This window comes from Anoplopoma fimbria, chromosome 16 (assembly GCF_027596085.1).
Source record: "Anoplopoma fimbria isolate UVic2021 breed Golden Eagle Sablefish chromosome 16, Afim_UVic_2022, whole genome shotgun sequence".
NCBI classification, from domain to species: domain Eukaryota; kingdom Metazoa; phylum Chordata; class Actinopteri; order Perciformes; family Anoplopomatidae; genus Anoplopoma; species Anoplopoma fimbria.
Window position 1 is genome coordinate 23,729,792 of NC_072464.1, and position 27,437 is coordinate 23,757,228.

Sequence of the window (27,437 nt, forward strand, 5' to 3'; positions counted from 1 at the left end):
TTTTAGACTTTAGCTATTATATATTTTTTTATTATATATATATATATATATATATATATATATATATATATATATATATATATATATAGGAGGTAACAGTGAGGATAGTTTGTTGTCATTTCCGGGTTTCAATCCCACAATCCAACGCGGTGGGGCGGGACAGTTTAGGTTCTGAACCCTCCGATTGGTTCCTCACGCGTCAATCAACTAGTAGCGTTAACACGATTGGTCGACGCTGATTTCCTCCGTTTCTGCGACACAGACGTAACCTAGCCGCTATATTTTATCATTCCCAGCTCAGTTTCACATCAAGCAATTCAAATATATATTTTAATGAACAATAGCAGCTAATTAAAGGCGGATATGTGGGTTGAAATGCAGTGTATAGAGTGTTTTGTGCTTTTTGTCCTTCCGGGTCACCGTAGACATGTGACTGCTGAGGGGCGTGGCCTCAGGTCCAGTGTGTCAGACTGCAGCAGTGTGTTTGGCTTCATTAGGTCTTTAATGAGCTCCTCAGACATGAAGGTTATCACTGTGGTGGGCAGGTGAGCAGAGCAGACGCTTGTTTTGATGTTTGACCTTTGCACCCAGGTCTGATTATTCTAGTTATGGAGATATTCATGGAGCTTACATCAAACTTACTCATGCATTTGCAATTTAATTGTTTAAGCTTTGTTATTTTGGATGACTAAGATCATTTCCTGACATATTATATTGTTATACCTTTGTAGCATTTACCTGTGTAGCATTTACCTTTGCAGCATTTACCTGTGTAGCATTTACCTTTGTAGCATTTACCTGTGCAGCATTTACCTGTGCAGCATTTACCTGTGCAGCATTTACCTTTGTAGCATTTACCTGTGCAGCATTTACCTGTGTAGCATTTACCTGTGTAGCATTTACCTTTGCAGCATTTACCTTTGTAGCATTTACCTTTGTAGCATTTACCTTTGCAGCATTTACCTTTGCAGCATTTACCTTTGCAGCATTTACCTGTGTAGCATTTACCTTTGTAGCATTTACCTTTGCAGCATTTACCTTTGCAGCATTTACCTGTGCATCATTTACCTTTGCAGCATTTACCTGTGTAGCATTTACCTTTGCAGCATTTACCTGTGCAGCATTTACCTGTGCAGCATTTACCTTTGTAGCATTTATTTTGCAGCATTTACCTTTGCAGCATTTACCTAAAGCATTTATCTTTATCTTTGCAGCATTTACCTTTGCAGCATTTACCTGTGCAGCATTTACCTTTGCAGCAAGAGCTGGGTTTCAGAAGTGTAACAATACCTGCACACAAATTAATATTTACCATGTCAACAATTGACCTTTAAACTCTTCTGTCTGTCTTTACTACAAAGACTGCGTTATCTTTGATGGTGATCACTTGCAGAATCTTTTAAAGAGATTTATCTGTAAATAAACACAGCATTTTAACATTTTGGAAACTTTCATTCTATTTAAATACATTAATCAAACTAAGACAAGAGTGCAAAATGAAACAGTCACGCCCCCCTCATCCAGTAATTATGAAATCATCCATAGTATTTATAGGACTTTAACTATTATTTTACTTGTGACATTGAAGTAGCTTTTGCATGCCCCCATAGTTGCTACCTGTCATTGTTTAGTGGGGGAAAAGTGTAAGATAAGATGTATAACAGACTCAAAACAGTTGATTTTATGGTGTGAAGTTGGGTGTAAACTGTCGATGTTGATTAATGAAGATTATATAAACTATATAAACTATAGTTTGCTTATTACCCACAGGCAAAGAACGTATGGTTACAATTATTATGTAGCTTGGTGGTTGTATGGTTGAAGGGGGCTTACATTTTAACCTGTTTCTCTGGACCCTGTTCATTATTTCTACTTACTCAGCTAAACTTGTCCGTCCACTAGTGTGGCCTCTCTTAAACATGGAAGTAAAGAGTAAAAGTCACAGCCAAATATTCACTCACCTTTGTTTGATGTGAATAAATATGCAAAAATATGCCCAAATATTCTGGTTAGAAAATCACAACCAACTAAACCGGATTGTGTAAAGTTGTGCTTTGAACAACAGAAAACACTGCAGGCTTTTAGCATTCCAACTGACATCCCTGTGTGTGGGAGAGAGAGCGAACTGCTGGGAATTACAAATAAGAAAGAAGTTATTTATGTTTACGGAAGAAGTGACCAAAACAACAGACAAACCAACTGTGACATTATAATTGTTTAATGAGATTTTGTTCTCATCACAGAAAAGAGATTACACTCAAGAGTAAACATCCTAAATGATTGTTTGTGTTTTGTTGCAGTGGGCTGATTGGCCGCTCCTGGGCCATGGTGTTCATCAGTGGAGGCTTCAGTGTTAAGATCTACGACAACCAACCAGGACAGTCCGCCAAGGCCATCACAGAGATCAGGTCAGCCTCACTCCACACAGAACTCCCGTCTTTGTTCAGCATTAATCAATCCGTAATGTAATCTTAATTAATGTGATAATCCATCCACTTTCCATAGTTATAAACAAACTATAATCTCTTTTCTCTGCATTTGGAGTAAATCCTCCTGATTACAGGCCTCTTGAAGAGGTTTTTTAGCTTCAGCTGGGCCGAGGAACTGTTGATGTTTATGAAATAATCCACTTAATATTGAGTCTCAGTTTAGTCCTGATCCTCTATAGACCTCCATCAGTAAACAGACCATCAGAGAGAAGATCGTCTGTTTCTATAAAGTTATTCTTAAAGCTCGTCATCGGAGCCACCGGGTCGGATTCTGGAGAAACCAGATGAACTCAACGTGGACAGACCCAGATCCAGCTTCACCGCAGCCTTCGATGCGTGATCAGTGACATTCAGTAAAGGAACACTTGGACAAACACGTGTTCAGGCCTAAAAACTCTCATCGCCAAGTCACTGCTAGTTAAACATTACTGTGGGATGACAAAGGACTTTTGGTGAAAACTTTACGTGTAGGAAAGAACATCTACAGCCCTCAATCTACCTGTGAATCAAAGCCAAACACTTTACCAGGATCTCATTATTTTAACTTATTTGAAAAGCTTATAAAAGCTACTTCCACCTGGAGATTTAAATGCCTGTATGAACAGAAGAGGGTGTCATAGCACTGGTCTTTCAGCCTCATTTAGAGAGTGTTTTCTTTCTGAAATATCTCTTAAGTGTGTCCCTAATTATGTGCCCTGTTTTTAAAAAGGAGAATTTCCTTTACACCACTTCTATTTTGACAAGTAAATCCAGGTTTGCTGCCGACAAACAGCAGCTACTTCTGTGCCATCAGGAGTGGCAGCCACAATAAGATGATCCTGGGGAAATTTACGTTATCGGGATATTCGTTAATCTCGCCACGAGTGACTTGTAAAAGCTGTCTATCTCGTTATCATGGTAGAGAAGTGAACAATGGAGCCTGATTTAAAAAAATACAGGATTTATCATGTTAGAAAGAACAGACTTACCGAATTGATCTATTCAATAAGACTATTCTTTATTTTTGAAGGTGAATCGCAAGAGTTATTTTATTATTGTTTGTTTTTCACTAAAAATGATGTTCTCTATATAAAGATACGTATATCTGTGATGCAAGAAAATGTATTGTTTTTAAACAAAATGTAAGGTGAAGTGATAACAGTATGCTTCAGTGCCATTTTAAGAGTTGTAAGCATATTTTGATGATTATCAGGATAATATTGTGAATTATTTTTGCTTCTGTTATTGTGACATGAAGAGATTTCAGGCTCCAATCTTCACTTATATATTTGACAGTGTTTCGTAGAAATTAAAAGAGTAACGTGGCATGTCATCGTCTTTGGAGAAGCTGTTATAGGTTGCGTTTTGACCGCCGCTCTTCCTCTGTGTGTGTGTGTGTGTGTGTGTGTGTGTGTGTGTGTGTGTGTGTGTGTGTGTGTGTGTGTGTGTGTGTGTGTGTGTGTGTGTGTGTGTGTGTGTGTGTGTGTGTGTGTGTGTGTGTGTGTGTGTGTGTGTGTGTGTGTGTGTGTGTGTGTGTGTGTGTGTGTGTGTGTGTGTGTGTGTGTCAGGAAGTGTGTGTGTGTGTGTTGTCTCAGGAAGCAGATGGAGGAGCTGGAGGAGGCCCACATGCTGCGTGGAGATCTGAACTCCACCCAGCAGCTCGGCCTGCTCAGCAGCTACGATGACCTGGGTCGGGCTCTGGAGGGAGCCTTCTTTGTCCAGGTGACTCATTAGACTTCAACACATGTTGTGTTCTTAATGATGTAATCAAGATCTTGTTTTCAAGTTTGTTTTTATATTTAAATTGTTCCTCCATCGCAAAATTGTCACAACAAGTACAAGTACATTTACTCAAGTACTGTACAATTTCAGTTACCTTTATTTTAGGTATTTCATTTTTATGCTACTTTCTACTCCACTTCATATAATTGTAGATATTCTGCTTGTTACTTTACAGATTAGGTGTTACAAACCTGTGATCAGTTTATAAAATATGATCCTGAGCTCCAGATTAAACCATCCAACAGTAAATAAAGTGGTTAAATGTGCTCATCCTCCACCAGCTGTCACATTTAAATGCTGCTTATGTCTAAAAGCATCAATAATAATATTCCAATAACATCATATCAAAGGGACATATCTGCCCAACAAGTGCTTTTATTTTTAAATGCATTTTGATGCTAATACTTTTGCAATTTACTTTTTTTTTTTTAAAGTAACATTTTAAGTGCAGTATTTCTACTTGTAAAAGAGTATTTCTACACTGCGGTATTAGTACTTCTATTAAGGTAAATATCTAAGTGCTTCCTCCACCACTGCAGTGTGGGGAATACTATATTGTTGGTTTATTCACTGGTTCATCCTTTTATTAAAGGCAACATGAATCAAATATTTGGAGTGATTATAGTAATCTCAGTACAGTATATTCTGGGATTGAAAAAAAAAAAAATACACTGTTTGTCCTCAAGGGGGCGCAATATCATTGGTTAATATGTCTGACGTAGTCTTTGCCTCCTCTGACACCACTGATGGAATTTAAATAAAGCTGAGCACAAACTTCACAGGTGAGTTTTGTGTGTAGTAAAGTAAGGTCAAATTATGTTTTACATAATATTTACTGCATGTTGTTTGTCATATAACAAACATCTGATTTATGTATTGAAGGCAGCCTTGCTTCCTTTATTCTTTGTTTTTCAATATCAGTAAAAATGTTAAAAAGACAATAATAAACGAGGGCGGATAAGATAGGCAACCAAAAAAAGTTATATATTGAACTGATTTGACAGAAGCTATATACAACTGTTTAACCTATTATGTGATAAAAGGCTACAATACTTTAAATTATCCGTCATTAAACTCATGAACAGCAAATCTTATCTCCTCTAAGTATCCCTGATGAGTGTTTGAGTCTTGTTACACTTGTTTGTTCATCAGAGATTTACTTTATGGCCCATCACTAATAAACCAGAACCCAAATGTTTTCTAACTAACCTGAATTAATCAGAGCTGGATGTTAAAATTCAAAATATGTATGCCTTATATTATTGAGTAATTAATAAGCTATGCAGTTATACGTCAGCTTAATTTGTTGTACACGCTTTGCAGTATAATTTTCCTTCCAGCTCAAAGATGCCGGGGCTACTTTCTGTATTTTGTTCTGGTTCATCGGGTTCTTTCCGTCGAATCAATTTTTATTCGTGTGTGATGTTCGTCAAAGTTGAACCAACGATGGTGAAGAAAACAACTTGTATACAAGTCTCTGAAACAGATGCATGTGTGCACACCAGTAAACGCACCTACTCACGACCATTTTGGGCCCCATGAAAGAATCGTTACAGGGCCCCCAACACAACAAAATCTGGAATGTGTTTTTATTATAAATAATTATGCATTTTAATGGTATTTTACATTAGAGTCATTACCATATTTGTGAAAGAAGAACAGCATGACAGTTGACATGTACATTCACCCAACAACTGATGACAGGCTACCATCTGGTGCCACCATCATGGGCCCTAAATTCATCATCCAGTCCACACCGATGGCAAGCCTTGCATGTGAGCAACTTGGGGTTAAACGTGTCCTACCCAAGCGACACATGTAGCTTCGTTGGCGGGTTAACGCAACAAAATCTGGAATGTGTTTTTATTATAAATCATTTTTTGGTTAAAAAGTGCTTGCCACTGATGGGCCAAGAATTGGTTGTCAATTTCTCAAAATGGTTGCCCGTGGCAACCTGGAAACCCTCGCTATGGAGCCCTGCTTCCGTAAGCAGAGAATTCCTTTGAGAAAAGGTTTAGTTGGAAGTTGTCATCACAAACATGAAATCACTCATCTTTTCCTTTGTCATGCTTACAAAAACAAACACAGTTGTGACGGGTATCGCTTGTTTTACTTCACCTTTAACACCTTCTTAATCCAGGAAGAGATAGGTAGGGCCGGAGTAAATCAATACTCTGTACAGAGTTTAGGAACAATAGAGGACTTATTCGAAACAGGGAAATAACAAGTTTTCCTGCTCAGATAGTCAGCATAACATTTCCTGATAAGCTTGATATCAATTTATTCAAATTTCAGCCGGTTATCGATCCGGGCTTTTCTGAAAGAGCTGAAGAAGTCCAGGAGTATGTCACTGACTATGTTACAGAACAAAGCAATAACTTATATAGTTATACTAAGAAACAGTCAAAATGTAGCATCTATACTAAGAGAACAGTGTCCCTGACAAAAACCCCAAGTGTAGCATTAGATAGTACTGAACTTGATTATTAAATTACTTAGATAGTACTGTCTATATGTTTCCATGCAGCTGTCATTCCGGAGCCAACATCCCATCACTTTACTGCTCACGCATTCAGCTGGTATGCCGCCCGCCCAGCCACTTTTGTTCATTTGCACACATTTGATGGATGTTTTGAAAACACAATGACGTTCCACTTTTGCATTTAAGGAGCCACTCCTTTCTAAGACTGTGACAGGGCAGACAAATAAATTATATAGAGCTGAGTCGGCGGAGCATTGTTGAAAAACCCCAAACTGGTTGTATCCGGTTTTAAAAATGCACAAACAATTTATCCTTCAACCTTTTTGTCAGAGAAGATTCTTTTGCTCTTTGAAAGTATTTCACGTTTTCATCTTTGCTGTAATCAAAGAAAGATTGATGACAAGTTTCAAAGAATGGATTGATTCACCCAAATGAATTGTTGGATTCATCTTTAGTGGTATTTATCTCTGCTGATAGTTTTGGTTTTATTTACGAGTACATTCTCAATACAGTAGTTTGACGAAGTCAAGGAGTCAAAATACGTGTCATATTTAGTTTTTTCGTCTAATATGACTATGCTACAGTTTTCTTGTGATTCTTGTGTCTACATGTTTTTTTATCCAAAGAGGACCTCAAACAAAATCTGTTTGAGTCCAGGAAGTGCTTTTACCCTAGAATTCTTTAATGAAGAAGTTCTTTAGTTTCTTGTCAGACGAAATAACGTGTCTTTTGACTCCCTGTTGTCTTTTGACTCCCTGTTGTCCCTTGTCTTTAATAGTACTAACATGACCATGCCATTACGATAAAGGCATTTTAGTTGTTTAAAAAGAGAGTATATTGTGATGTTTTGCTGGTTCTCTGCCAAAATATATACTGAGTCACTGATTTGGGTTTTAGACTGGAAGAGTGTATTATTCTGTGACAGTAGTTTTTATATCGAAATGATAGTTTGGAAAGTGGGAGCAGGAGTTGGAGATAATATTTACTTACTGTGTTACAGAAATTATGGCAATGGTACATTTCTCTCTTTGACTTCAAAATACGTTTCTATGTGTGAACACTAACCCTGTTTGTGTGTTTCCAGGAGTGCGTATTTGAGCAGCTGGAGGTCAAGCAGAGCGTCTTCCAGGACATCGAGCGACTTGTTGGCAAAGACGTCATCCTGAGCAGCTCCACTTCCTGTCTGGTGCCAAGCAAGGTCTTCTCTCAAGTACAGGACAAGAGTCGCTGCATCGTCTCACATCCGGTCAGTGATGCTAGCGTCCTGGTACCAGCCGGTAGTGTAAAGGGGTTTCAACCTCATTAACTACAAACTGGGGAAGAAATCTTAGTTAATAATCTCTGAAACATTTATTTACATGTTTCTTGCCCTTATGGTACATAATTCCTTTTGGTCCAAAGTTTATGTACACTTGTAAAGAACATGTCTGACATGGCATTCTTGAGTTTCCACTATTTTTTTTTTTCATCTCTTCTTTTTCTGTGATGGAATAATTGGAGCACTGACTTCTTCATCACAGAAAAAAACATCTTGGATTTGTTTTTTTCGACCTTATAATTAAAATGTTACTTTTTTGTGATGATGTAGTTGAGGGGGCGCAAACATTTTTTAAGTGACATCAGTAGGAGTTTCAGTTCCTAATCCTATATCAGACGTAGGGTATTTGTTTTTCACACGTAAGTTTGAGTCTGTTCAAACTTAAATATCTATAATTATATTATATGAAAATATTACAAAACCCTTCATAATACAATTTTGTGTTTATTCCTTACAATCATATTATTATATTGCATCACTTGAAATATTTTTATATGTGAAGTTAAACATGGTTTCTTTCAGCTCCTGCTCAATCGGCCTGGTTAACTTCAAAGAACGAGTTACACAAATGCCATTACTTTCAAAACAAAGTCCTCCGCTCCTATTTACCTACTCCCGTGAAATATATAATTAGAGTATTTCCATTTAATTATACTTTATCAAAATAGATGCTGCAGCAGTGTCCTCAAACAAAAATAGGCCTACACTCATTAGCAAGGCAGGGCAACTCATAACAAAGCAACAAAATACAACCGTAAATCAAAGCAAACCAGGCTGATATGTACACCGCTTTATTTTTCATAATGCACAGTATTTACTAAATTTGACTGGGAACTATTTATTCCATAACTGTCACAATGAAGAACGCAAATCTGCCTCATTAAACTACCCACTTTTACTAATAAACACACTGGATCTTTTGTCTTTCCAACACCTCAACAGAAGTAGGAGCCATATCAGTGTTACATTATCACCAAAATGTTTTCTGTCAATCCACCGGATAGATTATTACTTTAAATTGCTGACTCAGGAGTACAAACAGCTCAATGCAACAATCTTACTAACAGACTGACTCGCCTCACCTTCGTCAGCTATTTTGTTGCATAACGACAAACAAGCAATTTTTATCAGTGTCCCAGTTGTTCCTGAAATATCTATTTTGTTCCTTTATTTCTTTACTTTATGAATTACAAAATGTTTCAACCCTTTTTATCTGCTGACCCTGAAAAATAACTATTGTCCACTAACATCACCGCCTGCCTTTTGACTTTCTAAAACAATTGAATTTAATTTGTATGTCTATATAGAGAAAGATTAATAATAAGCAGATGTATTTATGCCAGACCTGAGTTTTTGCATGTGGCATTTATCTTTGCTTAGTGTATCAGATGGACTGTCGTCAACATTTTGGATAATTTCAGCTGTCAATCACAGAAAAGGTGAGGTCAAAAGACAGATTTAACTACATGTCACCAGCAAACTTGAAAGGATTTAGTCGTCACTACATAAGTGCACCATCCTGTTCTTTTCTGTCAGTGCTTCTGTTTGTGATGCTGATTGATTGTAAGTGTTGCTGTAAGACAGAGTAAGATACGATACGATAAGATAAGATAATCCTTTATTAGTCCCGCAGCGGGGAAAAGAGTACCGTTGTGTTGTGCAGTAAACAGTATTGTCAGTAGTCTGTAAATTGAAATCAGGTTGGTAAAGAGATCTTAATCTCACCATGAGTTAATAAATATAAGATTTATTAAAACTAAAACAAGAGTAAAGTTTAAAAACAGAACAATTGGCAAACCTCGTCAGAAGTCTGATTTAATATTACTAAAGAGTAGGTTAAGAAAAATGCATATATTCCAAAAGCACTGTTATTGTAGTATTGTGCTTTGTACTCTATGAAAACAGTGTAGTAAATTATAGGATTATGCAGCATACTATAGAATATAGAAATAAAATGTGGCATAGTACAGATTAATGTTGTCTAAAATGGTCTAGTGAGTTATAATGTAGTGCAGTTTGGCCTTCTGGTCTTATCAGTCAATCTTTTATTCTGAACTCCAGGAGTTTACAATAGGTCATCGATCTTTAAAGGGTCAACTTTCAGTGTCATGAAATTGTACAACCACAAACTGGAGAACTAAGGCATTAAGAGAATGTATGACTTTTTTGGTATGTTAACATTTAGGGTGTTTCTGAGACGTTTCCAGAAAATAAGTGCTCAGCATTAAATCACCAAAAAATCCAACTTTGCAAAAATCTGTAGATGTCAAATGTCTTGATATCAAATCACAGAATGACTTCCTCTTTGGTGTTATTCAAGGTCTTGGTTTCCTCCTTTATGATCAGTTTTATCAATTCTAGTGCGGTAAAAAATAAAATAATTTAGCACCAAATCTGTGTAACAAATGGTATCAACCCAACAATTTCTGCAACTAATGAGAACCTATAAAACAAGGGAATGGCCATCATATACTTCTATCATATTGTTCTAAGCCCTTTTACACTTTCACAATTTATTTTAATGAATCAATTAAGCTTTATTTCTGATTTGTGACTACAAGATCTTGACACACACTGCTGAGCTGAATCTTTGTTTCCAGCTTTACAGATGATGACCTGCTATCTCCCCCTAAAAAAGACAAAATTGTCTTTATGGGTCTCTTAGGTTTGAAGACATACAAGCTTTTTACAAGCACACTGTAATTGACATTGTATGATGACTGACTCTGCTGTGCTCCTTAGGTTAACCCACCTTACTATGTCAAACTGGTGGAGCTGGTACCTCACCCAGAGACGGCAGCAGCCGTTATAGACACCACCCACTCCCTAATGACCAAGGTAAGGATCCCAGACAAAGCAATGCTACGTATGTCATGACCTGTGGGACAGATTATGTGATTCAATATCAAGTTTGTGAGTATAGAAAAATTAAAAATGAATGAATGTAGGCCAGGAAAGGAGTTATATTGTATGTTCAAGAGTCAGAGCTTGGAAACGTTTTTACCTTTTGGTTGTTTGTTGTACTGAATGTTCTATTCTCTGACGTCGCCAGTCTCTGGATTACCACACAATGATTAATCCAAGCAAAGCCTTGCAAGTCTCTGCAGGATAAACATTTAATGACATGTTGAGGGAAATACAGATCAGTTGCTTCCTGGAAGAAATCAGTTTAAATCCTTGGGTGTACTAAGGGTGTACTTTGCAGTAAAGTAAACTAACTTTTACTTAATTTTAAATGTGCAGAATACTGAAAGAAGTATTGTCCTTTAGAAGATACAGTATTCATACATTCATTTTCTCATATATTGTGTTTTTAACAGTTTAAAAGTTCAATGCTTAGTCAACATTGGCAAATTTTACTTTGGAATAATGAAGACTAGTAGGTCCTTGAACTGTATTAGCCCATGCAAAATTCATGGTGATGCTTTATGTACATTCTCCAAGGCATCTTCTTCCGTATTGCATTTTTTCGCACAACTTGATTCAGGTCGGCCAGGCGCCCGTCCGTCTGAGGAAAGAGATCGATGGCTTTGCTCTCAACAGAGTGCAGGCGGCCATTATCGCAGAGTCCTGGAGGCTGGTCCAGGTCAGTGTCTAGTCTCTGTCTTTAGGTTAAAGAGTGGAGTTCGACTTGTTATTTCTCTGCTTTTCTTGCGAAACTAGTGTGGAACTTGAAACACATCCACAAATATTACCTTGTCACCCGTGTCCTGTTTACATCTACTACCAGGACTGCTTCTTTTTTAATTTGCTTTTTTTCCTGTTGGACATTATTTTTATGCTTCACATGACATTTACTCCACATCAGGGTTAAACCTGGAGGGCTGGTCCCTTCCAAACAAGTTCACACAAGGCTGATTAAGCCTATTGACGGCAGTGAGTTGTACTATCAGTGGCGAATTTCCCATGCAGTCGCACTAGAGGAGGTGTGCTTTTTTATGACGTTAACCAGCAAGAGCTTAGATGAGCAAGAAGGGTGGAGACGATAAAGACCGGGTAGCTGGTAGGAATAGGGTGGAAATCCTAATAAATCCAAGAAAAGTTTATGGAGTGAGTTCTCCAGATAAAAAAACTCTGCGTTCAGAGGAAGCAAGTCAAAAATAAGAAAGCGATGGACGCGTGGACAAACAAACAAATCTGATGTGGCGAGCTCACCTGCAGGTCATAAGCATGCACCGACAGTGTTTGTGTAATTACACTTACTGCCAGAGGGGGAGACAAAAGCTCCACACTGCAGCTTTAAGGTTTGAATTATTATATATTTCTTCTTTTCTCTTACTACATGAGGGTGTAAGGGACGGGTTGCTGAGAACATAGTGCCGTTTTTATTTGACTAAACAAAATGTTGTAGGACAACTTTCCTTATAACAAAGCTGAACATCAAGTGAATGGAGCAAGTTTAGTGACAAAGCCCATTTGTTTTCAAATGTTTAAGAATTTCAATAACTATATAAAACTAAATATGATTATCCAACAAAAACAAAACATTTTGACAAGTCATTACAACGTTTCGAGGGCTAGGTCCTCAAAACGTCAGACACACAAGAGTGTGAGTGTGAGTGTGAGTGTGAGTGTGAGTGTGAGTGTGAGTGTGAGTGTGAGTGTGAGTGTGAGTGTGAGTGTGAGTGTGTCTAGACAAGAGCTCCTCAGTCTCAGTGAGGCCTTGTGCTGCAGAGTATCGCTGCTGATGGTTTTGTAATAGAGGCAGAAAAGAGGAAGCCCCTTGTCAGCTCACCTCTGCTGTAATCTCAATGGTCTCCTTCCAAAAAAAAAATGGAATACAATGAGAGTAAATGAGCCTTAGCCTCTGATGACAGGCGCCATTATAGATCACTCATGGAAGAAATGCTTAGAATGATTGTGATGATTGTTACCTGAACTCTCATGAACACACATCTCATTGGGATTCAGGCTTCAAATATCACAGACATCAGAATTATTTCTGTAGAAGATCCATACACTTTTGTACTAAATATTTGATGATACTTTCCTTCTTGATGTCTTTGTTTCAAGGTTCTTGCTCTTCTCTTTTGTTTTCATATTTCTTTCATTGAATTATTAGTATGTCCTGTGGGTCAGGAACTTTCTGTTTTGGCTAGGTCTCCTCTCAAATAGGTTCAGAATCTCAGGAGAGTTCGGATGAATCAAAAATAAAGTGACAAAATCAAACTATTGATACCATTTTAGAATCTACTGCACAAAATACATTTTTGATGCTCTCTATAGCCATGGTTGTGCTGTTTCCATACAGGAGCAGGACTTTAACATTTCAGTGAAAATCAAGGCCACAGAGGGGAAAATAAGACAGGAGCAAAAAAACGTCCCAAAACTGCTTTGGGTTCAGAGGGTTAACACAAACAAAATTATCAAAAAATGTAAACTTTAAAAGCCAAAAATGTCCCTAGAGAGTCACAAGGGTTCTAATAAACTAATCAAAAGTAGATCAGAAGTCTTGAATGATTCATTTAAATAATAATACAGTCAATGCCTGCAATGATTTTGTCAGAGTAGGTGTGAGTGTTTCATATCTGATTTTGGATTTAATCTCTTCAAACGCTCTATTGGTTATTTTCTGATAAAAACTCCTTAATGCTGAGTTGATTACAAAACGATTGAAGCTGTAATATAGTATATCTGCCCTTTGTGGGGATGAATTACTTCTGTACATTAGAACAACTCCCATTTCCTATTTCACACACAAACGCAGGCGATATATAATAGGACATAATAAACCCCAAAAAGTGTCTTAGATCAACGTCTCTCTCTTTCTGCCTCTTTTCTCTGTCAGAGATGTGTAACAAAGAGTGTCCTTTTCACGACTAAATCAGCACAATTCTTCCTCATCCCTGACATTACTCTACAAGTTACAGAGTCTAACTATATCAGGCAGACACACATGCTCACTAACAAACACAAAATGTGAAAACTCAATGTAAGACAACTGCAACCATTCCCTTTAAAAAACAAAAGAAACTGAATCATGATCCGACATGGAAGGGTGTGAATGTAGGCGTGACTACACGATGTTGTCAGTTATTTCATCAGAGGAGGTTTTTTTCCATTGGACTGATGCAGATCTGTGTCGTATTGTTGTCACTTGCAGCTTCAGTTAGGTAATGGTGTTGCGTAATCTGTGTCTTAAAGGAAACAACAATACCGTTCTACACATGACAGACTTTACATCCCTAAAAATCTGTAATAAAAGGTAAGCACCCCCCGCCTGGAGCCTCAAGTTGACTAAAAGAAACCCACATAAATAAGACCAAGAATTAAGAATAGTTTACATAGTGCCATTACATCCCATTTAAGATATAACAGATCAAATATAAAGAATAATCAAAATTAACTAAGCACATAAGATCAAATAATTAAATAATAAAGATAAAATAACAACAATATATAAATATATAAACCATAAGAAATAAATGAAAAGAAAAGAAACACAGATAACATTTTTGGATAAAATTATAAAAATACTTACTTTTTTAGTAACATAACAATATTGTGTACCTTTTTTATATACTTTGAAAGTAATCTGTAGAGACACACTGACACAAACACATAAAAAAAAGGAAAAATCAACCTAAGTTACTCATGTGATTTTTACATTCAAAGGATTTTTTACACTCTACAAATTTTCTGTGTGACCAAAGAAGGACAAATGGATTTCTTCTACCGTAGACTAATAGTAAGGTTCATCCATCACATGCGTTTACACTTGCATGGAATTTGCTCATTGATTTGCACGATTTCACAACAATGTAGTCGGACGCCACTGCGCTTGTTTCTTCCTCATAATTTAAATAAAAGAACACAATAGTCCGTAGCATTTAGTCACTGATGACGTGTAGAAACTACTAGCAAACACTTACTCTGCCTTGATGTATTTAAGGTAGAGTTGAATCCTGTTTTTTAGAATACGACTTTAAAAGAAGGGTTGTTTTCAAACTTTTTATTTTTAAGTTCAGCTTGATTTAATATTTTAGCTGTCTGCACTTTTGACAGCGGACATTTTGACTTGTCAAAACAATAACGACAATGATGGCTACATTCCACTTGGTATTATGCATGCTCACTCGCTGACATGGCAAATAATGGTACAATCAATTAGATGGAGCCATTGTTATTAAGTTTAAACCTGTGCTTTTTTCTGCTTTGACAAGCCAAATAGTCTGCTGTGAAAATGGTCTTTATATAACATTTTCTTACGTTTTAATGCATTTTCTTTTTGGGGAGAAATGTGGCATTTTAAGTACAAAAAAAAGACTAATTGACTTTTATTAGATTCCCGTCGGTTGCATTGATTAGACTCTCACAAGCAGAGAACAACAGGCATTATAGGAAGAGGTGTGGGATGACTTGCAACAAAAGTCTTTATTAAAGTTTTTGGAATTCGTTCCGTCTCTCCTTGAATGATCTCTTTGTTTCAAGAGGAGCTTCCTGGTTCACTGATGAGCCAAGTGAGCCTTCATTCAGGTGAAAGCTATTGTTTGTCCATTCAATGCAACAACAGTTACTGAGGATCATGGCCGGATTATGAGACAAAGGTCTCCTGGGGACAGACATCGTAAAGGCCCAACCACCTCTCCTATATAGTTTATAAACCCAGACTTTCGAGTTGATTAGATTTGTTGGTCATTTTGGGTCTCTGTGTTGTCATTTTGTGTCTTTTCGTCATCGTTTTGTTTCACTTTAAAGTTGTTTTGTGTCTCTTTGTACTTGTTTCTGGTCTTGTCGTAGTTATTTTTGTCTGTAGTTGTTTTGCCCCGTGTCCATTTGTAGTCATTTGAGTTTCTTTGTAGTTGCCTTTGTCTCGTAGTTGTTTTGTCTCTTTGTAGTCATTTTGAGAGTCTATGTAGTTGCTTTTTGTCTCCTTGTTTTTTTTTTTTTTTTTCATTTTCATTGTCCCTGTGAGTCTCTTTGTATCTATTGCAGCTGTTTGCATCACTTTGTAGTTATTTTGTGTTTCCTTTAAGTAATTCTTTTGTCATTTTGAGTGACTTTGTTTTTTGTCTCATTGTCATTTTGTTTCTCTTCATGGTTGTTTTGTCCTTTTTCATAGTCCCTGTGAGTCTCTTTGTGGTCTCTTGAAGATGTTTTTGCATCTTTTTGTAGCTTTTTGGTATCTTTGTAGTCATTTTATGTTTCTTTTTGGTAATTTTGACTTCTAGTCTATCTTATAGCTTCTTAGAATCAAAGCATACATTGAAGAAGTGAAGCAGAGATTACTGTGTCCCTCTCCCCCCTGACTCTGTGCTGGCTATCACATAGCATCCATGCATCCACTAAGTGATATTTGTGTCTTCACACAGACCTGTGGAAGCTCAGACTCATATCTACAAACTACATTCCATACCATCACTTGTGAGGCTCCTGTTGAGCAGAATTAACCCGGAGGACACCCTTAGGTCCCAGCTGACAAAAATGCCACGTTGCTGTTAAAGTATCAAGACCTTTCTGTAGAAGGAGCTCCGGCTGAGTGCAACATAGAGCATTTTAGCACATCAAACTTTGGCAACTGGGTGTGTACATAGCTAAGTGTGTCTTTAAACATACAATTTAACTTTGTATGTAAAAGTTTTACATGTTTTACAAGTTTTATGACGACAACCACAGATACATGTATTTTTAAACAACCCAGCCTCCATTAGGCATCCATCTATCAGGCAACCTCTCAAACGAGCTTTACGTTTCTACTCCTTAAAGTTTGCATAGTGGAACACATATGTAAAAATGATATTTAATTTAATTTAATTATGATATTTACTCCTTTTTTTCCACTACCCGTGTACGCAACAGTCCTGTCTATTCTTTAAGTTTAGCTGACCAGCTTTCTTGTCCTTTTCCTTAGTGGTTATTTCTATTTCTGTGTACATACATTGTGAGAGATGCAAAAGAAAATCAAGTCAAATTGTTTAACTTTTAACTTTAACGTATTGCGTATTTATAGTTCTAACCCAGTTGTTAGATTTAGACATCAGTTTCATACAGCTAATTTTTATTTTCACTTCCATGATGGTTCCAGATATGATTGCTAGATTTTCAACACCCTTGCAAAATAAATAAATGATCAAAATGACAACAGCTAAATTAGCTAATGCTACAATTTAGTTTAATTTAGTCCCTTTTTATTTCTGTTTAGTTCATGGCAGAGCAGCAATATATCTTTTTTATAGATATCTTGACTAAGCATAAAATAAAGCATATGTAATTTATAGCAAACGCTTCGACTTATTATATTATCTGTTTGTGTTTCATTTAAAATGCCCTGCTAATGTACATGCTGGCTTTCCACATGGTTTCTCCTGACACTTAATAAAACAGAGCCATGGTTGATGTTAGTTTTTACCACTGTGCTCTCAGAAGGCCTGTGTATATAAGACATCACAAGAAATCTTTAAATTTAACATTCAGGCAAATCTGATAATTTCCAGTGTCAACAAACCTGTTCTCTTCTTACTGAGAATCAATTGCCGTGCTTTGGTTGCTTTATCTGTGATACATGCTCAGTTAAATTAAGTAAAATCTCATAGTTTGAAGCTTTTTATGCAAATTATGAGCAGTGTTGACATCACGTCAAAGAGAAAAACATCTTGTCTGACAGGAATGATCTTTTATCTTTTTGACAGCTGCTCTTTTTAAAGTTCATCAGCAGGTAAATCATTAGCTGGTGTCAGTTGTCGGAGCTCAGTATGTGGGCCAGGCTCTAATTAAGTCAGGTTGGAAGTCTTAGGCATTATTCAGGCAGATTCTTCACAACAAAACAAAGGTGGTTAATTGTGTCCCCAATGGAAATCAAGATAAGCTGAGAATCTTGTATTGCTGCTTGAGCCAAGAGTAGGCGAAGTTGATGAACCAGCTGATCTGAGCTTCACCCGACCACATGTCTTAAAGTCATTTACATTGTAGATGGAGAAGAAAGTCGCCTCCCAGAAAACCTGGACCAGATTTACATTCCTGTACAAATTAAGTCTGTCTTGACTGACCAGGAAGGTTTGAAATTGCTACAGCAGAGGTAAAATAAGATAAGATAAAATTAGATAAGATACAATATGATAGAACTTAAATTAATCCCGAAGTAAATTCTTGTGCCAGAGTTTCATTAAAGATTTCAACAAAAGAATAACAAAAAAACAATTGATTAAAAAAAATACATACATGAACAATAGAATAGCAATTATTAAGTGTAAAAGAAATAATACTGACACCATTGCAAAGTAGAACACAATAGCAATAAGAATAAGGTAAATAAATAAAGTAACAAATTCAACTAAAATAGAAAAAGTTAAATAATTAATAATTAAGCCTTTATTAGTCCCACAATGGGGAAATTCGGTTCTCTGCATTTGACCCATCCCGGAGGAGCAGTGGGCTGCAATGAAGCGCCCGGGGAGCAATTTTGGGGTTAGGTGTCTCGCTCAAGGACACCTCGGCATGTTGACTGAAGAGGGGTTCGAGCCACCGACCTTGTGGTTGCGGGTCAAGCGCTCTACCTCATATGAGGTAGAGCCACAAACATTAAATACAAGAGTAAAAATACAACGTGTATAAGAAGTGATACTAACACCAGTGAGTAATTGAGAGAGATATTGTGATTGATATTAAAAAAGTAGTAGTTATATTGCACATAGATTAATGAAAATAATATTGTAAATGAAATTGAAATATAATATTGCATAATTTTGAAAAAAGTAATATTTCACATGCTATGGTTGTTCGTGTCAGATTTTTCAGCTGTTCTTCCTGCAGAAGGGGGAGGAGTTATATAGCTTGATGAAGAAAATACTTCCTATAATAAACTAATAAACAGACTCAAAATGGTAAATTTATAGTCTGTTGGTGTGAGTCAGGTCAAATGTCAGATTAAATCTTGCAGAATGCGTGATAAGCCGTGGACAGACACAGAGGTCCACACTCACTCACAGCCTCACGCAAACCTGCAAATGATTGCGTGATTCTTCTAGGAGATAATAAAAACATCTTAACAAAACAGAACCTTCATAATCCCAGTCCATTCTGATTTGAAACGGTTCATAATACACAACTGGTGTTTCAAAGTGAGGTGTATAAACTCGTATTACCGTTTAGCTCCAAAAAATGAATAGCTAGTTTCAAAAGATATCAATTAAAGGTTGTCTGACGGGATTTTTCAATGCAGGTATTCCAGAAAGACACAGATTTTAAGACTCATAAATCACTGACGGCTTTATTACATTGTGAAGTCTAACATTTTGAGTAACTGGTTCATTCTGGTTTGACTCTTAATTAACATATCCATGCAGTGTAGCTAAGTTACAGCTAGCTGGCTAACCTTAGCTTGTTTGCTCTCTTATGTTATTGCTATCAAAACACTATCTGAGTGAACATTTTTGTTGGCTAGCTTGCCAAATTACTGAACAAGCTTACTTTATTTTAGCCAACACAGAGCCATTGTTTAAGGTATTAATAACACCTTTGTCTTTCCTACCTGGCCGCCAAGGCCATGACCTATCTCTCAATGCTAACGAAAGTGAAAAACACTTTGTGTATCTGCCCTGTGATTCAGATCCGCTCCAACATGCAATGGGATCATCCTTTGCCCATGCTACAACCTTCCACTAAGTTTTATTAATATTGGTCCAGTTGTTTCTCCGTAATCTTGCTGACAAACAGACAAATAAAAGAACCAACAATATAATATAGCTTCCTTGGTTGGATGCAACTTGTTTGACCAATAATCCCCCAAAACCCCCATCATAATAGGACCAGAAGTTCAGCATCGAGCATCAAGGCCTGTGGACCGAGTTTGGCCTTGTGACCCTTCTTACATAACATGGACCCTCCTCCACCCGTCTAAACACACACACACAGAAAATAGTCCTTGATTCAGGGCCAGCGTTGGAAAGCAGAGCGGCTGAGAAAGAGGCTGGTTGCCCCCCAGTGATTACGGTGGAGAAAAGACCCCACCCACCACCCCTGCTTTGCTCGGATAACAGACCCGTTGTTGGACGCTGGACCCAAACAAAGACGACCCTGTCCCTCTCCTCTTGCTCACCTTACTCTCTGTCTCCGTATCCGAGCTTTGATTTCCCTCCATGGTCGGCCAACAGGTATCTCTAACTCAAAGATTACTTGAACCACTCCCTCAGTCTCTCCCTCCTTCCTTCATCCCTCCATCCTCAGCCACTCTCCTCCCGGTACTTCCTACATAATCCTGAGGACACAGAATTGGGTGATTAGGGAAACTTTATATGGTTGGAGTGGTTTGATGGGATCAAAGGTAATTCACGGTTAGTCTTTAGTTAGTATTTTACATTCTGAGACTAAATTTTGAGCTGCAGTTTTATTAAAAATATTCAAATCCTCCAACTATGAGTGAACTGAGTGGAAAACACTTCACAAACGGCTCAGGGTCGACCTGTTCTCACTGTACTGATAGATAAAGAAAGTATTTGTCTTTTATCTAGTCATACATTTACTGATTTGTACCTTTTTTGGAGAGGAATACAAAGGGAGATTCATGTCAATAAAGTGTATTTTTCCCTCTTACTCCATCAGGATGGCGTTATCTCTGTGAAGGACATCGACCTGGTGATGTCAGAGGGGCTAGGAATGCGTTACGCCTTCATAGGTCCCATGGAAACGATGCACCTCAATGCACCTGCAGGTAATGTTCCCTCTTCTGGCTTTTTGCTCACTTAAACAGAAGGTCAGCTCCAAAAACAAAAACATACCACTTAAAGCTTTTGTTTTGAGCAGTAATTAGTAACGTAATCCATTGGATTATAATAAAATTTGGTCGAATCATAATATCAAAAAATAATCAAAACATTGAAAATATTGAAACTTATACTAAAACTTATACTTTTCTCTTTAAACATCTCAAAACTGAAAAAAGATTTCATTCTATATAAATTGATAAAATTCTCTTCTTCTGAATCAGTTTTACAACCTTGATATGTCCTTCAAACACATATTGTAGACCATGATAAAAGATATCCGATTGTATAGAAGTCTATGAGAAAATGACTCTACTTCTCTCTTGATTTATTCCCTCAGTAAACATTGTAAACATGAGTTTATGGTCTCAATCTCTAGTTTCAAGTCTTCTTCAATACAGCATGATGTTCATTTAGTAAATGATGCTCCATTTAGAGTCAAACAGACCATAAAGCAGGGGATGCCGTATACAGCATCACTCAACCACATTTCTAATATGTTAACTGCTGTTCCTTGGTTGCGAAAAAAACAACATGGCGACGTCCGTATTCCAAGATGGTGACGGCTTAATAACAGCAGTCCACAAATAAATGGGTGAAGTCATGATGACTACGTTGATTTCTTATATACAGGTGTCCAACACTCAAGGAGAACCTACAAATTCTGTGAAGGATGGGATTTATAGTGTGGGAAACAAATACTTAAGTCAAAATATACCTCGTTATTAAAAATATACCTCGTTATTATCGCAAAAATCTACAGGTATTCCCAAAGAGCTTTTTACGAAGAACACCAGGCCCTTTGTTAGATATCATGTCAAGTCAACGGTTGCATAGCTCACACGTCTCAGACCCGGACATACATGTACTGTACCAAACTGTGTTTCAGAGAGAGAGAATGAGCGTGAACCCTCAGGGAGATGGAGAATATCAAAGGGGAGTGTGAAACCAAGAGAGAAACCCTGACTGTGTACACACACACACAAAAAAGGACGCTCTGGCAGAACAAAGCAGTCTTTTGATGGGTCACCATGAATGCACTCCCTCACACCAGTAATCCAAAACTCACAGAGCCCACATCGCGGCCTTCAAACCAGGTGCCAACTCTACCTGTAGTTACAGTCGCAAAGCCTTCTACTGAGCTCCTTTTCTTTTTCTACTCATGGAAACAGTAGAATGATCATGTTCACAAAAGATGGCTAAGACCTACATTACTCCTGTTGTTGCTTCCCGGCCCTTAAATCATTCCAATCAGATACCGGAGCACTCAGGCTCTCTGTCTCTGTCTGAATGACTCGGCTTTTGTAAAAAAAAAAAAAAAAAACACGGACCTGCACAGGAGAGCGTTATCCTTCCCTGTTTATGTGTTTTTCTCTTTATATGTTTATCAGCTCGGATTCAAATTGTGATCCAGTTTCACGGTATCAAAATGTCAGAAATAAACTTTTTCGAAAACACAGAAGAATGATTGTCTTCTCAGTGTTATTCACAACACCTGTTATTAGCTCAATTAGCTGTTTATGGACTCAATCGCAACGAGACACGTCGCTAGCAATGTGGCGGCCGCAAAATCTTTTTTCTCTGTTTTGCACTGTATGTTGCATTTCTTTTGCGGTTTTTAGATGCACATAATTGTTGAAATATTCTCAACTTTTCAGCGCTCAGAGTTGCACCGCTAGTTAATGTCACACTTGGCCCAGGCATCCAATCAAATCACGCAAGAGGCGGGCTTTAGTACTTTGCCACTGACTTCCTGTTCCGATTTGATATCCATCCATCTCTCTATCCATCCATCCATCCATCCATCCATCCATCCATCCATCAATCCCTCAAGCTAGCTAGCTGGCTAACTGGCTAGCAGCAAGTGTGCAAGTGTTCAGGACATATTGGACAGCAGAGAAGTGTTTTTTTATACATGGATAAGTTAAGGATACATTTCTATGGACATTTTTTGAAACTTTTTTGCAGTTAAACTGGGTGACCTTTGTAAACCATTGTAACCACCAAATCTCCAAGCTGACTACAGCTGCTGCCCTTGAAAAAGATGCAAGCTTCACCCACTTTTTACAGCCACCTTTCAAGGCTACGGAGTCTTTGTAACTCAAAAGACAGGTGCACTATACCTATTAAAGCTAAACCATTAACAAACAACACATACGACATAGGAAAGTAAGTGAGGTGATCAACTGGTAATGCCACATTCATTCACTCAATCATTGCCTCGTTGAGACAAACTGCCTAGTTACCACATTAATCAACATAAACAAACAAGAAATTGTCGTACTCTAGGTTTGATTTTACCTTCAACATTTTGTTCTTTCTCTATGGAATACAAACTTTTAAGTCAGACAATGGCAGCAAAAGAGGAATTGCCGATGTCTTGAAATAGCACTTGTATCTTCCTCCCACACAAACTGTGTTGGTTGAAGGTAGATGGTACTTATCGCACTCCTCTGTCATATATAGTGTTTCCCACTAAGTCTCATGTAAACACTCAAAGTTCAGCTTCAGGATAAAACACTAAAAGGATTTTGAAACGTTCTGAATGTTCAGTTTTCTATGTTTTAAGTCTGAATAACTAAGGTAAAAGACTAAACTGAAGTGTCGCCTTTTTAAAAGCTTTGGTGTGAAACTTCATTTCAGTGTGACAGAGCTATTTTACACAAACACCTTATGACCTGTTTTAATTAAAGAGCTGGTGTGAAGTAGTCTTGTCACATATTTGTTGGTTTTTATTGCTTCAAAGATCTGGTCCTCACCTGCTGCGTTTCACAGGAATGTCAACAGACTTCACCGCTGGTCCTCTTTACGATCTGTTTTGTCTGGTCATTGGTTGTAATTGGGACAAGTGTTTCCTCATAGGCCATTAGCCAACGTAGCTTCATAAAACGTTTTTTATGTTACAAAAATGTTACCTATTTTTCATGCATTTTCCTACGAAAGTCCAGCAACATCTGTCAATTTCTGTTCATTATGGTCATCTCAAAATAAACTCGTTAAATACTAACTTAGGTTTAGGAAAAGATCGTGAAATACTTAGTTAGGTTTAGGAGAAGATCGTAAAATACTTAGTTAGGTTCAGGAAAAGGTCTTGAAAAACTTAGTTAGGTTTAGGAAAAGATGGTGAAATAGTACGTTTCAGGAAAAGATGGTGAAATGCTTTGTTACGTAAAGGAAAAGATCGTTAAATACTTAGTTTCAGAAAAAGGTTGTTAAATACTAAGTTAGGTTAAGGAAAAGATCTTGAAAAACATAGTTAGGTTTCGGAGAAGATCGTAAAATACTTAGGTTTAGGCAACAAAACTAGCCAGTTAGGTTTAAGTAAAGATCGTGAAATAGTAAGTTTCAGTAAAGATCGTTAAATACTTAGTTAGGTTTAGGAAAAGATCGGGAAATACTTATTTAGGTTAAGGAAAAAAGATTGTATAATACTTAGTTAGTTACGTTCATTTTTGTAGGTATGGCTGCCAACGTTGTATGCGAACAGCCTGCATTGGCTATGTGTTGTTGTTTTTCTACATTCAAATTAAGGGACTTAATATATATTATATATATTTACAGCTGTTTGAATAAAACAAGGCCCAAACATTTGCCAGATTGTTTTACTCTCAGAAAATGTATTAATCTTTAACACCTTATTTGAGCAGCACATGAATCATTCATCAGCCGAAGTGCCAACTGCCTACATCACAAATAAATCATTAAAGACCAATCAATGAGAGAAATGAGATAATAACCCCAAGGAATCCACACTGAAAGTTCAACTAAGACAGAACGTAAGCTGAGGAATTCAACGGGCTGATGACACCCAGCACCGTAAAATGTGATTAATGATCACGTTTTGTGGGTTTTTCTCAGTGGTTCTCTGTGAAGTTAATAGATTTAAAAGAACGACAAGGCTGATGATGAAGAAAGAGTTTGACGCTAGAAATATAAACCACAGCTTTACTGTTTTATCATCTGTTCACTGTAACAGAAATGTAGCATTGTTGCTTGTAGCAGATGTAATAAATAATAGTGAATTAATATTAAAATATGTAACAATTATATCTAATTAAATTATGATCTAGAAACCCATACATTTGTATAAAAGAATGATGCTACTGAGCTTACGCCACGAGACACCATTAGTTTAACCAACAGGATTTAACAAAAGACAAAATGTAGGTTGCCTTGAATACAATTATAACCTTAAAAAAATACTTAAATGGATAGTTAGGATGTTTTTGTTGTGTGGTTGTATGAGGTTCTCCTCCATAGGCATGTATTAGTACAGTAGATGGAGATGAACCAGCACGGGATCAAAGCAATGTACTTTTGTGGACGTATTTTAGACACCTAAAAGAATCAATATCAGTTTAATTGTACGCTAATTTTAGAATACTTTCACCTCTTTACCAGCCTTTCCTGTTAGAGAACTGAAGCTGCTATCTATACTCTATTCAAAGACACAAGACCCCATTGACAAAAACAGTAATTTTACCTAAAGTTCCCCATGTTCTCCCTTTTCTGATCTACTTTTCCTCCCCCAGGTTTGGAGGACTATATGAAACGCTACGGAGAAGGCATCACGAGGATCCTGAACGCCTTCGGTCCCGTACCAGCCTTCTCCAGCGGCGAGGCGGCCAAGAGCATCGTAAATGTGAGTATGATGGCGACAAAAAGAGACAACGCTTTAAACTGCTGACTGTGTGTAAAATGTCAGATTTCATCCAGATCAAAGGCATTAAATGAAAACGCATATTGTGTCGCCTGGTTTTCATTATTCGGTCACATGAAGAGAGAATGATCCGTTGTTCTGCATGACCTCCATCACCCCGACACCAAATTGCTGTTTCCAAAGTAGGCTCTACTCAGTCACATGATATCACAGGCTGTTAAAGTGTTAGAGACGCAAGGTCACTATGTGAGGAAACCAGCCGCCGGTGCAATAAATAACTAGTTTACACAGCAAAAGGAGTCGAAACCCTTTAAGTTAGAAGAGTTTTTTGTGATTTAGTGGATGCTAAGTGATTTATTTTCTCAATTATGCAAAAGATTTAGTTATTATATAGAGGTAAAGACGAGCTTTGAGTTGTTGTGTGTCTTTGATGTTTCTTATTGTGAGTTATTAATGTAATAGAAGTGTTTTGATGTATTTTTCTGTTATTGAAGTATTGTTAAAAATCCAAATGTGGAACCCAGGATAAAGAAGCTATTGTTGCAATACAGGAGCTAACAGGGATCTAAATAAAAAACAGTTTGGAGTTGTTAAATATTATATTCTCACTGAGGACATTCACTTTGAATATTGACTTTATAAGTTGGCTTGTTGTCCAGAAGTTGTGATAAACTGCTGCTGTTTCCTCCTAAACTTGTGAGGGTTTTATTGAGTTTGAGACAACGAGAGTTTACTGAGTCTACTGGAGGAACATGTAGCCTGTCAGAGTTAAGACAAAGACAAGGAGACAGAGAGAGGACGTTTGAGACGAGGACATCTCACTCCAGAACTTCTAAAGTACCGATAGCAAAACCGCTAACTCCGGACCTTATCAATACTCCAGGTTTTACAAATTTAGAACCAGTTCTCATTTAGAACCTGTTTTAAGAGTGAATCCATACCCAGGATCAGTTTCCAGTTAGAAATACAATCATCTATATTCTCACCGAGCCCAGGATCATGGAAGTTTGTGAAATAGGGACGAAATTGAATCTGTTGGTTCGTGTCCAGGGACAGGAATTGTGTTTTTTCTAGTCACTCAGAACGAAAATAAAGCCAATAGAGTCAGTTAAGAGCTTTATTCATGGTGGAGACACAAATTAAAGTTATCCACACAACTAAGCAGTCGGTGCAAGTGACGTAGTTAATGATTCCCAGAAAACACTACTCAGGATGGATGGGTCAACCAGGAGACAGATATTCCACACCTTGTTGCTGCCTTTGTTTTGTAGTCTAAACCAAACCGTTCGTGGATTTGTTTCAGCCCAACAATGATGTTTTTCCTTAACTTAACAAAGTGGTTTTGTCGCCTAAACCTAAGTCGTCACGAAAAGAAAGTCGTGCCGAGTGACACGAAAAAAAAACAGCAATATATGTCCCTGAACACGAAACTAATAGATTTTACTTTGTGACTATTTCACAAATTTCCGTGACACTTTGTCGTCTCACCACGTGTTTCATATTCCCCGAGGAGATCCAATATGGCCGTCGGATTGTGTCGTTTCCTCACCTATGCTTCCTTCCCTTCTGTCCACAGGAGATGTGCGAGCTGATTCCCAACGACCAGCAGCACCTGTCGGCCCGGATGGAGCGGAGAGACCAGCTCCTCATGGGTCTGGCCAAGCTGAAGAAGGATCACTGAGATCTGCACACAAGAAACCTGATTATATGAATGAAAACAAATCTGTGAAATGAATCTACAGATGAAAGCAGACATATTTTTATTTGATAAATATTGACATTCGGCTATAATGAACATTCGTGCTCTTAAAGTGCCTTTTAATGGACGGCATGTTTAATCGTTGAATTGAAGAATGATTAAAAGTTCTCATCTCAGGTGCTACACACAAATAACATGAATTAATTCTGTGAAAAATGTGAAATTATGATTAATAAAAAACAATAAAATCATATGTTTTCTTATATTTTCGCAATAAAACATGTTTATCCTTTTAATAAAAACTAATAAAACAGAGCATTTAGATATTAA

General features: G+C 37.3%; 2 protein-coding genes across 2 annotated transcripts in view; one reads left to right on the plus strand and one right to left on the minus strand.

Moving 5' to 3' along the window:
- The window catches only part of ttf2 (transcription termination factor, RNA polymerase II), a 190,060-nt gene that overhangs the window by 52,859 nt on the left and 109,764 nt on the right, over positions 1 to 27,437 (minus strand). The gene's annotated exons all lie outside the window — the stretch shown is intronic.
- cryl1 (crystallin, lambda 1) lies at positions 451 to 27,417 on the plus strand. The gene is made up of 9 exons (XM_054616043.1): positions 451 to 545; positions 2,301 to 2,408; positions 4,064 to 4,190; positions 7,817 to 7,978; positions 10,793 to 10,888; positions 11,538 to 11,636; positions 20,588 to 20,696; positions 25,281 to 25,390; positions 26,985 to 27,417. The coding sequence occupies exons 1-9, from the start codon at positions 505 to 507 to the stop codon at positions 27,087 to 27,089; spliced, it is 957 nt and encodes a 318-aa protein (XP_054472018.1). The 5' UTR covers positions 451 to 504; the 3' UTR covers positions 27,090 to 27,417.